This window comes from Dipodomys merriami, unplaced genomic scaffold (assembly GCF_024711535.1).
Source record: "Dipodomys merriami isolate MVZ:Mamm:240054 unplaced genomic scaffold, mDipMer1.0.p SCAF_200, whole genome shotgun sequence".
Lineage (NCBI taxonomy): Eukaryota > Metazoa > Chordata > Mammalia > Rodentia > Heteromyidae > Dipodomys > Dipodomys merriami.
The window spans coordinates 856,715-871,127 of record NW_027203383.1 but is presented as its reverse complement, the minus strand read 5'-3'; the positions used below and the strand labels follow the sequence as shown (position 1 = coordinate 871,127).

The 14,413-nt window shown below is 36.1% G+C and overlaps 1 protein-coding gene across 4 annotated transcripts in view; it reads left to right on the top strand.

The window, feature by feature from the left end:
- The window catches only part of LOC138833106 (serine/threonine-protein phosphatase 4 regulatory subunit 4), a 74,653-nt gene that overhangs the window by 26,901 nt on the left and 33,339 nt on the right, over nucleotides 1-14,413 (top strand). For all 4 annotated transcript variants that reach the window (XM_070031435.1, XM_070031433.1, XM_070031436.1 and 1 more), the window contains exons 3-5: nucleotides 918-1,020; nucleotides 12,487-12,634; nucleotides 13,244-13,317. In XM_070031435.1, the coding sequence (XP_069887536.1) occupies nucleotides 918-1,020; nucleotides 12,487-12,634; nucleotides 13,244-13,317 (325 nt within the window). The remainder of the gene's footprint in view (nucleotides 1-917; nucleotides 1,021-12,486; nucleotides 12,635-13,243; nucleotides 13,318-14,413) is intronic.

Below are 14,413 nucleotides of genomic sequence, written 5' to 3'. Positions count from 1 at the left end.
AGAGGAAGGTGGGCAGATACAGTCATAGTATTCTGTGTACATATATGAAAATGGATCCAGTAATGAAAGGAAGGATGAGTGAGGTTGGGGGAAATGAGGGGGTAATGACAGAAAGGGTGACTGTGATCAAGATGCTGATATGTTGAATTGAAGCAGTTTTGTACAACTACTTAAAGATGATATTATACAATTTTTTAAAAAAAGAATAAAATAAAAATAAAAATTACTTGGTAAACCTAAGTTACTTAGGTTATATTTCAAAAACAATTTTTTGTAGTTTATTATGGAAATAGATTTTCAGAAGAATCAAGTTTTTCAAGTATTTTGTTAAGGTATTTAGGCCATCTGACAACACAGATTTTATTTTGGTAACATCTTGTTAAATGTATGTCAAAGAGGCATTGTATAAATGTCCTACTGACTTGTAAGAATATTGAGTGCATTTTTACAAAATTTCTGGCAATTCATGAAGCCAGCCTAGAAGAATAAGAAATTTCACTGTACTAATAAAGGACTTATATGATTTGTCTAGTTGATTTTATTGCTAGCCCTGTTGTTGCAATGCCTATTACTTTAACATAATAAAATTTTTCATAAAGTGTAGCAAAGTGACAGATCACAGGGAAAAATGAGCTAGAAGTTACAAGTCTTTAAAAATAGTCTCAAGACTTTACGATTTTGGACATGCATATAGAGACTCACTTTAGCACAACCATAATTAATATCTTCATAAATTCTAAAGGTTTATTCAATAAAATTTTATTCTTAGTTTTATTTTTATATCTCAATGATACGTCAAACACTTATTAGGAAGTCATAAAAGGTTGTTGTTTTCAAATTAATCCATTCTTTTTATAATCATAAGCCACGAATTCTGCTTATAGTTACAAATTTAAAATTTGTATTTTCTTTGTAAGTGCTGGTCAAGATATCCAAGGAACAAGTGTGATTGCAAATCTTCCAGTTTTGATGCGACAGAATCCCACTGAAACACTTCGGAGAGTCTTGCCAAAAGTCAGAGTAAGTTGTATTAAATGTTTTTTCCATTTCCTTCCAGTAGTATGTTGTTATTGTTGAGAAAATTTAGAGCTTTGATGGCTGATCTTTTGTACCTAATAATTGCTTTGGGGGCAGTATTACTATGTGCATCTTGAGTGACAAATATTTAGAGAAATTAGTTGTAAAGATTTCTGTAGTTATTTTCTTAAAATTAGTTCATCTTAATTTTTCTTAAAAAGCCAGAGAATATTACTTGATCTTCTGTTAACTAACATCTATATGAATCCATTAATCTGTATTTCTACCACAATGGTAATATATTTTTAACTGATCCTCTTTATAAATGTCCTGTGGTGATTTCTAAAAAAATCACCAATAAAGATTTAATTATACATACCACAATTTTAGTTTCACATTTATTTTATTGTTTTCTAAATTCTTTCAGAATTAGTATTCCTGTTTTCAATGTGTTTTATCTATTATCACATTCTTTCTTAATATTATTCTAGTTAACATTATTAATCAATAATGCATTATGTTAAATGTTTAATAATTCATATTATTTATTTTCACTTTTATGCAGTGGTCACTTCACAAGAACTCCCTTAAAACAGACAGCTGTTTCTGTGTCCTCCAGGAGCTTACATACTAATAGGGGTCAGAGAGGTTACATATTAATAGAGGTAGTATTTTCTAATAGTATTTACTAACTTTAGTAACTTTGCCTTGGCTTTCCATTTGGTAGTAATGTTTTTCTCAACTTTTAATCATTTGTATATGTTTAAGTACTGTAATTATTAATATGTCCTTGGGTTTACTTTTGGGTTTATAGACCATGCTTTTAGCTGTTGTTTAGATTAGATATACTATGACATTTTTATAAGATGTTTACATTTCTGTTCAGGCAGTGTTCATTTCTTACTGGCTCCAGTGATGATTATAGTTATTTTGGCATTGCATGTGATTCACAAGTGAATCAAGACTTTTATATCTGTTTTGCCCCCCAGAATTATGCCATAATTTCAAAAAGAGTAAGCCTACACAGACCAGTGTCATTTTAATATTCAATTTCAGCAATATTAGCTTACCTAAGTTTGTTAACATGACATCAGAAGCGTCAGATAAACAGTAGTAGAAAGGAACAAGTGTGTAGGTCTTTTTGGCTATAGAATTAATATAAGTAAGTGTATTAAATTCAGGTTTTGCATATTAAATGTCCAAAGTTGAGTACAACCAAAATAAAAAAATCAAAGATGAGAGTGACCTTCAAAAGATCTTTAATATATGTTCTGATCTCTAATATATCTTTCTTTTTTGTACTTACTGGGCTAAACTCAGAGCCTCATGTTCTTGCTTCACTTTCTGGCTCAAAGCTGATGTTTGACTACTTGAGTTACAGTTTTTCTTGGCTTTATGGTGGTTAGAGATAAGCATCTGACAGACTTTTCTGCATAGAGTGGCTTTGAATTGTGATCCTCAGATCTCAAGCTCCTGATTTGCTAGGATTACAGGCATGAACCACCAGCATCTGGCTAAGGTAAAGTGGAACATAGAGGAACAGAGAGAGGCAGGTGTGGTTAAGATCTTCTGGGGCAGAGTGGGGTGTGAGTTGAAAAGTCAGAGAAATGTCTTTGATGGAGCATGCAAACCTTGGTTTTTATTCTGAGGAGTGAGGAAATTTCACCTTTGAAGACTAGCACAAGTGAGTGACTTAATCCCACTTACGTTTTATGGAGGTCATTTTGGTTAGTGTGTTGAGAGGGAGTTGGAGTGGCCCAGTTAGGCCTTGTACACCAGTCCTTCTGACAGTTGATGGCAGCCTAGATTAAGATTAAGAAGAGTGGTGGCACCTCTGAGGTACATCTGTAGGAACACAGTGAATGGAACTTTATAATGGATTAGATTTGCCTCCAGATTTCTGACTTAAGAACCACATTTTTTTTTTTGCTGGTTTTAGTATCTTAGGTGATGGGAGAAATCATTTGAATACATACAAATACTGATCTTCTTAAAACAGTTTACTCTGAAAGGATTTAGAGATATGAACTGCAGATATATCATGTAACAAATTATTCCCAGTGGCTTTCCTGTCCTTATACCTGCACTTGTAAGCATCTTGGAGAGCTCACCCCCTACCCGTCATTCTGTCATCCTAAAGATCCAGAGATGAGGTGATGTCAGAGATTCTGCTTAGGCATAAGTTTTACCATAGATGGGTTTGTTTTATTGCATTTGTATTTCATCCTTGCTACAATGTACTAACTGTAAAATGACTTTTAAAAAATAGGTGACTGTTTTTGCTGGTTTTAGGAATGAAAGAATTTAAGATAAAAAATGGCAGGAACAGCATGAGGATGAGAATTGAAGTAATTCTATTTTATTTACATTGTTTCTTAAATTATTTACAAAGCGGTTGTACAATTAGATCACTCACCTCAAGGTTAAATTTAAGAATTTGGAAAGGAGTTTTGTGGGTTTTTTTGTTGTCATACAGTACTGATTTTGAACTCAGGGCCTCTTGATCTACAATTTAAATAGTCTAAAATATAGTAATTATAATTCATGTTTTATGATTTAACTCTAGGACACTTTTGAAAAAGATTTTTTCCTTGGGTCCTTATTTAATCAAGTTTTCTTTCTTCATAATATATTAAATTGAAATATTAGATGCAGAGTTTAATATTTGATTTGAACTTCTATTATGCCGATGTAAAACAATTTGATTGGCAAGATACATTTCTAAAATACCACAGTCCTTTAAATTTAAAATGGTTATAATTACACTAATAGCATAGGAAACTCCTTTATATTTTAGTACAGAAAAAAGTTTCTACCTGTGGAATTATTAAATACAATTCGTTGTTTCCCTTACTAAAAATATAGGTCATAAAATTATATGGAAAATGTACAATGCCAGGCACACATAGTAAAACTGTGGTAAATAGTTATTGCGGTCTTACATGTGTCAGACACTATACTCTTATCAACCATTTTACACATTATTATATCTGAATCCTGACAGTAGCTTTATAACAGACATTCCCAGAGGAGGGAACAACTTAAATAACTTGACAAGTCACCACTCTAGCAAGCGATATAATGAACCTTTACCAGGAAGCCTGATTCCTGAGTTTTCCCTCTTAACTAGTATTCAACTCTTCCACTATCTGTTCATGATTGCAGCAGATCTCTAATGTGAAATTTTACTCCTCAAACCTTAGTCATCTGATCTGGATGCTACAACAGCTGCATGCTGAACCTACTGCTTCTGCTTTGCCTCTTAGAGCTAACTACTCAGAGACATCTTTTAAAAGTATCAGTTATGCCAGGCGCCGGTGTCTCAAACCTGTAATCCTAGCTACTCAGGAGGCTGAGATCTGAGGATCATGGTTCAAAGCCGGCCCGGGCAGGAAAAGTCCGTGAGACTCTTATCTCCAATAAACCTCCAGAAAACCGGAAATGGTTCTGTGGCTCAAGTAGGTAGAGCACTTGGCTTGAGCTGAAGAGCTGAGCGACAGCACCCAGAGTTCAAGCTCCATGGCGGACAAAAATAAATAAATAAAAAATCAGTCATAATTTAGCTGCTTGCATGAAAATTACTCAAGTGGTGAGATAGTCAGAATACTGTTTTCTTCTCCCCAGTCCTACTTCCACAGGCTGTGGTCCCCATACATTACAAATATTACCTTATTTGGAAATCGGGGTCTTTTCAGAATGTGGTTAAACTAAGGGTTGGATGATAAGGAGATTATCCTGGATTATTTATGGGTGGGAACTAAATGCCATCAGATGTGCCCCCATAAAAAAAAAGGCAAAGGAAGGTAATGATGTTGGGCCCAAGACCTGCACAGATATGAAGCTGAGTCTATTGCCAATGGGTGAGAGGAAGAAACGACCTTGTTGAAGACCTCACCGTCCCCAGGATGAAAGATCATAGGGTAGGACCAGTGAAAAAGGCCTGAACTTAGTGGTCTTGCTTTATTTTAGGTGAAGTTGATCCAAGATAACCAAGAATTCCTTACTTCCACCATCAGCCCTAGCATGTAGTAACGGGCAGCAGTATTTTATTAGGGAAGCTATGAATGTGGAAGCCAAGAGTAGAGTAGGAACTGAGGAAAATCCTCTGACCTTCCTCAGGCTGCACAAAGTAACAGTTGCCCACTGGTGGAGGAATTTGAGATCTGTTTTTCCCTAAAGATGACCGTACCAGCAAAGAAACTCAAACCCAGACAAACTACTGACTTAGGCTTGTTCAGCTTGCAATACAGCAAGCCTCACAAAGGATACATGTCTGTTTCAGAGCGTAGTGTTACATCCATCTTCATTGAACATCTAGCATTCAATAAAAATTTCTAGACATAGGTTTTGCATAAAGCAAGACATCTAATATCAGAAGACACAGGACATGTTAAATAATTTAAAAGAACTGATTAATAAGTTGAAGGTCTCATGGAAGAATTGAAATGCATAGCTATATAGGTCATTTCAACAGAGAGCTGTACTATAACTTAGTCAAATGGAAATTCTAGAAATAAGAAGGGTGATAGTAAAGATAAAGCATTTATTTAATGGGTTATTAAAAGTTTGGACACGTATGGAAAGGACACATATGGAAAGATCAGTGATCATGAAGAGAGAAATTATCCAAATCAAAACAAAACTGAGTGGAGAAAAAAGAGAGAATCCAGTGGTTTTGAGATGGTATAGTGATACCATGTCTTTGTTGTCACTAACAGAAAGAAAAGTAAAAGGGCACATAACTTCTAAACTAACAGAAGATGGAAAAAGCTGAATGAAAGAACTGGAATCAAAAAGGAAAATAAATGAGAGACAAATAACACAGAGTAGTGGTTAAAAAAAAAGAAGAAAGGTTGAGCTGGGTGTAATGATGTCTCATGCCTATAATCCTAGCTGCACAAGGAGACTGAGATCTGAGGATCTAGGTTTGAAGCCAGCCTGGGCAGGAAAGTCCATGGGACTCTTATCTCCCTGATTAATCACCAGAAAACGGAAGTGGCACTGTGGCTCAAGTGGTAGAGCACTATATTTGATTCCGGTGTCCTGCATCTTTATACATTTTTCTAATTTGGAGAGGGGAAGGGAAATAACAAAATGCTGAAATAAGGATACAGGATGACCCAAGGTAACAATGAGATGTACAAGACACTATGTTGAAAACCAATTTTATAACTTTAGTGGTGTGTGTGTGTGTGTAGTTGGCGGGGGTGGGGTGGGGTGAGGTGGGTGGGGGTGGGGGGCAAGGGGGGAGGAAAGGGATGGTAGGGGGAATAAAAGGAGGGGGTAACAATGCTCGATAGGAAATGGACTCATTACCTTGCTCATGTAACTGTAACCCCTCTGTACAGTATCTTTACAATAAAAATATATATTAAAAAAAGAAAGGAAAGGTTGATACAGTGTTGTGAATTTGTGTTTGCAATAGTGATAATCCCCTGTGCTTATGCCTTTAACTGTCATCTGCATAATCTCACTTATAGAGCTTTCCAAAGTATCAGAACTATATATATAGTTTTCTGCTTGTCATCTCTACTCACATGTCTCAAAGGGATCTTAGAGTTAACAGGTACAAAACTGAGTTCATAGGGACTTCCCCAACTCCCAGGCTTGCTCCAGTGTCTTACCCTGATGTGCACACAAGCCAAGCCAGAGTTGGGGGCCACCCTTGATACCACTGGTTCTTTTGTTATTCATTCACTTATGTTATCTTCAATATCTTTGAGTCCTCCTATTCCTGTCTAACTGCACTGCCTCCATTCTAGTCTAAGCTGTGTGAAGGTTGGTCAGGTAAATAGCTTTCCCAGATAGCCTCATCTTCTGCTTTGCTTCCATACCATCCTCCTTCCTTTACGTTCAGTTCCAACTTTATAGTCAGCACAATATCTCTTAGGAGTTAAAACAATTCATGTCTTCTCTTGCTTAATGCGTCTGAGGCTATCCATCATTGTAGCTGTGTGTCTCACTCAGCCAACACTCTCTCTCCATACTCCAGGCACCAGCTGTACTCCAGGCACCCTGCTTGATCTTTCAGGTCTCTGTCTGCAGGCCTTTTCTACTCAGTTCTGTGAATACTCTCTTTCTTTGGCTTTTTGCTTTCCTATCTCCTCTCCCACCTTTTGTCTAGCTATTTTTTTCCTCTTCCCATAGGCCAATTGTCTCTTCTCAGTGAAGCCTGGACACCTTAGAGCTCAGTTTCAGTGCTCTTACATTGTCTTACACCATCTGTAGGTCTTTTCACAACTTCAATGACAGAATTTGCAGTGTTAGAGCATAAGGTTGCTGCAGGTCCTGCCCATTGATTGCCAAGTCCCCACACTTGTACAGTGAGTACACTAAGCACGTGACTATTTCTTTTTCTTAAGTGTTTGGTTGTATATAACCAGCAGAAGTCACTCAAAGGTAAAGACCCATTTTTTCCCCCCTGATTTCGTAGAGTCTGTAGCATCATACTGGTACTTAACAAGTAACTGTGAAATAAATTAAAATTACATTATTTCAATAGAATTAGAGTTTTAGTGGACTATTTAAAAGAGTTTGAAAGGCCAAAGTGTAATAACTGACCCAAAAATCAGCCCTATTTCCATTTACTTATAGAAATCGCCAAACTTTGCATTGCTTCTCTTCCCTCCAGAAAAGTTTACATTTTTTTTTCAGAAAACACTTAAGTAATTCAACTTTTTATAAATCACTTGAAAAAGTTGATTATAGCTATCGCTTTCATCAAGTAGATAATTCTTTCATAAGCACACATATTCTTTGTGAAATTTTAAATTGCTCCTTTCTGTTTTAAGCCTAAATAATAAAGTTATCCATGATTCTAATTTATTGAAGGTAAAAATGACTTAGCAGAGTAATATAGTTGGAGGCAGTTTCAAAACCCTTGTATTGAGATTCATTTGTTTTGGTAACCTCATGATTTTACATAGTGGGACATTGCATCCTTTATAGAAAGGGCTTTTCTGTAAGATATTTCTTTTTGTATCTCCTCATGAACTTTCTTTTAATCACTGAGATACTGATTGTATCCACATTTTTATTAGCATTAATGAACTGTATGGGGAGTTATTTTGACATATCCTCATATGTAAATAATTTACCTTGTTTAGGCTCTGTCATTCTCCCTCATCTCCCTTTCCACCTTCCATAACCCTCAAAAATGTTTATTGCTATATTTTACACATATACATAAAGTACTTTGACACTATGCACCTTTCTTCTCCCTCTTCTTTCGCCCTTTCTGCTCCAGCTAGTACCCACAACCTGGATAGGACCTTAATCTTGTCACTCATTTTCTTGAGTATATGTTAATTGTCCAGTGGCATTTCACTGCACATTTTAATATATACAGACATACGAAGGGTGAGACATTGCCTTCATTATTCCTATTCACTGCTCACGTTGCATTTCCTTCTCAACTTGATTTTCTGTGCTCACAACTAGATTTTTTCCCTATCTTTTGGTGTGGAATGTGAGAGGAACACAGAAGAGGATGATGTGTCACAGTGAATTGTTAAAGGTGTCTTGGGGTCGATGTCTTCTAATTATCCATCTTTAATTTGGTTTTAAAATCTTATACGTTTACAATTTTATAACAAAAAGAGCTGTCACTCATTGATAATTACTGAAATTTTTCACATTTGTTTTCTTCACTACCTCAATATTGGAAGATCTTAGTTCTTCAATATTTAAATTTTAAACTCCAGTTATTTAGAAATAATTAGTGATGTTAAAATACACAAATGTACTTTGTAATTTTAGAGCTCCCTTACCTTTTTACCTGAGCTATTTACCAAATGTGTTTTCTTCGGTAAGATTAGTATGGGGCTGGGAAGGTGGCTCAGTGGTAGAGTGCTTGCCTTGCATGCATGAGGTCCTGGGTTCGATTCCTCAGCACCACATAATCAAAAAGAAAAAAGCCAGAAGTGTCGCTGTGGCTCAAGTGGTAGAGCGCTAGCCTTGAGCTGAAGAGCCGAGGGATAGCGCCCAGGCCCAGAGTTCAGGCCCCACGACCAGACCCCCCCCCCAAAAAAAAGAGATTAATTTAGTATATATGAACTCAATGTATCCAGTTGTTTGTAATAGCCACTGGTTTATAAAATGCTTCTCTATACTATGTGTTTGTAAAGAGAAGCATCCTTTTTTGGTGGGTATAATGCAGGTTCACTGGAGACAGAGCAATTTCCCTTGGTGCTATTACATTGTTTATGTTTTCTTGCATCAGTTATGCTAACTAAAGAGTGAGTTTTAAACCCAGACATCTCTAGCTCATTTTCCTTCCTTGAATGCATATAGTTTTCTCAATCTGGAAGTGCATCTCATTCATCAGAAGTCTTATTTCTGAGTAGCTGAGGCTAGTTTGCTCACGATGTGGTAGTGTGTGAAAGGAGAGAAAACTGACGCAGGCATGCACTGAGGCAATAGAGGAATTTACTTTTCAGTGTTTCCGAGGTCCGGGAGGATGCACACATATTTACCCAGAGAGTACGGATCTCACATGTGTGTCCAGAGGGTGTGGCTCTGTGGAAGAGAGTACTTTTTGGTAAGTATCAAGCTTCGCTGTATTGCATTTCAGAAAACATGTTTAGATATCAACTGATTTCTTAGTCTGTGCTGGTTTCTTAACAGTGGACTGTTCCAGATGTTGACATCATCACAACAAGAGAAAAATCCAAATCCTGATAAGAGTTGAGGATTTCTCGAAAATTAAGTGCAAAATAATTGGGGTAAATGTTGCTGTGGAAGTCAAGAATAAGTCACAGTAAGAAGAATAAAGTGGAAGATTTCTTCATGTTCTTCTTTGCTTCCTGTTGCATATGTTCAAACCCAGCACTAATGACTGTAGGGGGCAGAACACAGCTATTGGAACTTAAAACAGTAGATTTGTGTGAACTGGACTATGCACTGTGGTCCCACAATTTAATATCTATACATATTTTTTCAAAGACCTTTCTGTTTCTAAATAAAAGATTTGATTTCTGAAACCTGTAAGCGATATATACTGGCCACATCAGATATCTTAAAAGTGTTTTCTGATTCCAAATTGTTAGTATGGAACAAAGGTTTTTTCTGGAAACAATAAAACAAGGGAGATGGGAAGGTGGGTTTCAGAGACCAATTTTTTATACCTTATCATTCCTTCTCTTTTTCTCTCAGCCAAGAATTCTTGGATGTGTCAGTTGACTGTTAGTTAAAAAATCTGGTAGAATAACATTTGTGCATATGATTCAAAAGCTCAGAACCAAGCCAAGCCACCCATATATGTGATAGGCTCTCTGTAGTTCGCCATAGTCTTTCATATTTACTACAGCAACATCCACTTCCAGGTCTCCCACAGTCCCCCCATGAAGACTCAGGACTGGGTTAGATTATGTCTTAATCATGATAAATGGACATGAAGGGTTGGTGAGGAAGAAGGCAGTGTTTGACTCCTGAAAGGAAAAGGTTAAGATGAAGAGTTGACAGTTGTTAGTGCACTGGCCTTTGGCAAAATACTTAATGGCTCAGATGTTTCTTTTGCATGTTGTCTCCTGTATCTAGTCATCAGATGATGACTAGATCCTACTGTACTGAAGGCACAAGTCTGGGTATGGGATGTCAATTCATGGTAAGATGTTGGGGCAGAGTGCGGAAGGAATAGCTCCTTGTAGGCACCACAGAAAGAAGATGGAGAATGCTTGTCTGTGACATTCATTTGCTTTACTTTTTATCACTGCCAATCCCCAATCTTTAGGACTCACCTCAAAAATATCTTGATGCCATCTTTTGGGAGGTTTGAGAAGTGGGGAGACAACATTAAGAGCAAATAGCTTAGGTGAAAGAGTAAGAGAGATTGATCATTCAGAAATTACCAAATGCCTGTGACATGCCTGTGGGACAACAGTGAACAAACAGTTTTCCCAGTCATGTTTAAGTGTTTGATAGGCCACAAACAAATAACTGCTGTGTGTTGGATGATGGTGATGTGTCAAGAGTTGGGCTAGAAGGTCATTTTTAGTTTAAAATAAGGTCATAAGGTGGGGAGTAGTCATTGAAAATATGTTATTTGTATAGCTTGAGAGAGCTCATGGAGCCACTATGTAGAAATCTTGGCTAGGTAGGAATCAAGAACACATCCTGAAAGTCACTAAAAGGACATTGATTTTAGTGAGAAGAAAAGACATTGGAGAATTTTGAGCAGAAAGATGACATGATCTGTCTTTGATCTTAAGAAAATCTCTTTTGCTGTTGGAGGGGCGGTCTTAGAATCAGAATAGGTAAAGGTTATTAAGTTCAGGAGGGAGATGATTGTGGCTAGGAAAAGAGTGGTAAAGGTAGAGGTGACATGTAGTCATATTCTAGATCTGTGTTGAAGGTCACTCCTTCAGGAGTGATTAGGACCAGTGAAGGAATGGCAGAAACTAAGGATGACCCTAAAGTTTGGGGACTGAATAGCTAGAATGGCAGATTGTAATTTACTACTTATTGAGATGAAAAAGACCACAGGAAGAACAGATTTAGGGGAGAGAATAAGATGTGTATAAGGTGAGATTCCTACTAGACATTTAAAAGTAGCATAGAAAAAAGTAGCATAGAACAAGATAATTAGTGGTCACTAATTAAATGTTTATTATAGACAATAGGCTGGGCCAGCAAGTCATATAAAAGCTGTTTAAGTGGCTAAAATCATTACAGAGATAGTGCTATAATTCACATTTTACATGTAAGGAAGTAATACAGATTAATTTTCCTGAGAGCATAGATATGGAACTTTATGACTATCAGTATCATAATGTTCTAGTAACTTTATTGTATTAGTTATAAAATGGACAAGAGGAATTTCCATAATTGAAAAAAAATGCTTTCTAGCTGCCTTTATATTATATACACATATACACATACACACTCTCTCTTCCTCTTTTCCATTGTCTCACCAACATAGTTATTTTCTGACTTTTTACATATTAAAACTATTCTAATGTAGACTTTAAATTTGGATATGTATTTTAAAATTCATTACATGGTGAATGGGGATTGATGGAAATTGTTTTCAGCATGGTGATTTGTGTTCTTATCAGTTGTTTGGAAGGGAACTGTATTTGCCCTCTCTAGTTTCTTCCTCCTTATAGTAGAACATATAGTGTTTATTTCTGAAGCAAAAGTATACACATGCAATTGTCTTAAGCTTTGTCATTATTATTGTGACTGAGAGAACATCTGCATAGTATCAATAACAAACTAGAAGGGTTATACACTGTTTATGGTTTTCATTTATTCCTAAATTCTTAAGCATTTAAGATTTCTGTGGCTTAATGTATTCCTAATTAGACATATGAATACAGTTCTCTTAAATAACAAGTAATGCATCTCCTTAAAGGCTGTAAATGGCAATTTGTGGGATGTGACTGTATTTGGTTTCTGTATCCTGAGATTTTTGAAAACAATGTCCTGACCTCTCATTCTGTGATCAGCAAACTCTTTCTGATTGTACAGGAGGTCCTGCATGTTGCCAGCGTGGAAATGCAATTAACTGCTGCGGTGTCATTCCTGACCATCCTGCAGGAAGAATCAGTGCCAGTCCACACCTATGCTCACTCTTTCCTGCAGATCATTCTCCTGCACCTGGAACACAGAGATACCGGTTAGTGCTGGCTAGTGCTCTACCACTTTGAGCCACAGCACCACTTCTGGTTTTCTGGTGGTTAATTAGAGATAAGAGTATCATGGACTTTCCTGCCCAGGTTGGCTTTGAACTTCGATCCTCAGAATTCAGCCTTCTGAGTAGCTAGGATTACAGATGAGCCACTGGTGCCTGGCTGCTTACATTCTTGAGTCTGCTGAGGAAATCTCAAGGAGGCCAGGCTAATGGCTGAGCTGAGCCATGAGTTAAAGTAGTCATGGCAATCTCTCTACAAAGCCCACACAATCCATTGTCCTGTAAACCTAAAGACTCTGTAGTTCATCTTTTGATTTATTGTATACTTTTCTTGGATTTTTAATTCTACATTTATATATACATGCAATGCTACAACAACAAAGCAGCATACATTGGGTCAGGATATCGCCTTCAAACTCATCAAGTTAAAAATTTTCTAAATGTTAGCTAAGAAAAAAACTAGAGAAACTCAGAATGGTATAAAAATGCTGCTCTTACATCATCATTGAGTGCTGCTGCACCTACTAGTGGGTGAGTTGAAATAGTATTTGCAATGAGACAGTTAAGGGGGCCTGTTGTACCTATGTTTCTCAGGTGTCAGCAACGCATGGCTGGAAACTCTTCTGTCTGTGATAGAGGTGTTGCCCAAGGAAACTCTACGGCATGAGGTAAATTTATTGTCCATTTCTTTCATAAATATTTTAAAAAGGAATATATTTATTTCCCATTGTGAAAACAAAATATGAGCATTGTAGGGAATTTGACTTATACAGGAAATAGAAGGAAGAGGTGACACTGTCCAGAAAGAAATATACTCATTACCTGACTTATTGAAGCTGTGACCCCATCTGTAAATCACTTTTATAAAAACAATAAAAAAATTTAAAAATAGAAGGAAGAAACAAATCATGATTCTATATCTGCCTACTTTTCAAATCCTGATGTATTTCTTTTCAAATTTTCCTTTATATATGGTTGTTGTTTGCCACGTTAGTGATAATATTGAATCTATTTATGACATTATTTTTCTCTCTTAACTTACTGATAGTCACTGCACACTATTTTACTTATTTAAGGCTGCTTTTAGGCTTAAATTTTATTCTTACAAAACTTTAAGGAACGTCTCTATAGAACTTGCCTTTTTTCCAGACAATTTTTTAAACTGTAGCTTCCAGAAAATTGACTATTGCGTTAGAGGGCAGTAAGGTTCTTAAACTCTTAACTAAGGATATAGGATAATGCTGTTTCCTGGGACTTTTGCCAGGATTAGATGGGATAAAAATAGGATTTCATTTTAATTAGAATTTTTAAATTGTACTGTTGAGTATTTTCAATATATTACATTAATATCAGATCTATTTATTCTTTTGGAATTATCTAATCCTATCCCTTAACTTTTGTTTATACACACCATTTATCTCTTACGGTTGTCAGTCTCTCTTTTTTCCAATTATCTTTAAATTGTTGTACAAAGCAATTTCAACTTCATATGTTAGTTTGTGAGTACAACATATCTTAGTCAATGTCACCCCTATCATTATTTTTTTGTTATACTTGCAAGTATTATTGCTAGGTATTATTCCCAATTTGCTTTTGCCTTTTAACTTTCATCATTATTAAGTATATCTGTCCCATGATGACAGAATAAGAAAAATAGAAAGCAAATTTATACAAACATTCTTTGGCCATCCCCTAGCATTTAGCATATTTACATGCTAAACATAATGTAGAGATTTGTTATTTGTATAATTTGAAGGGTGGTAT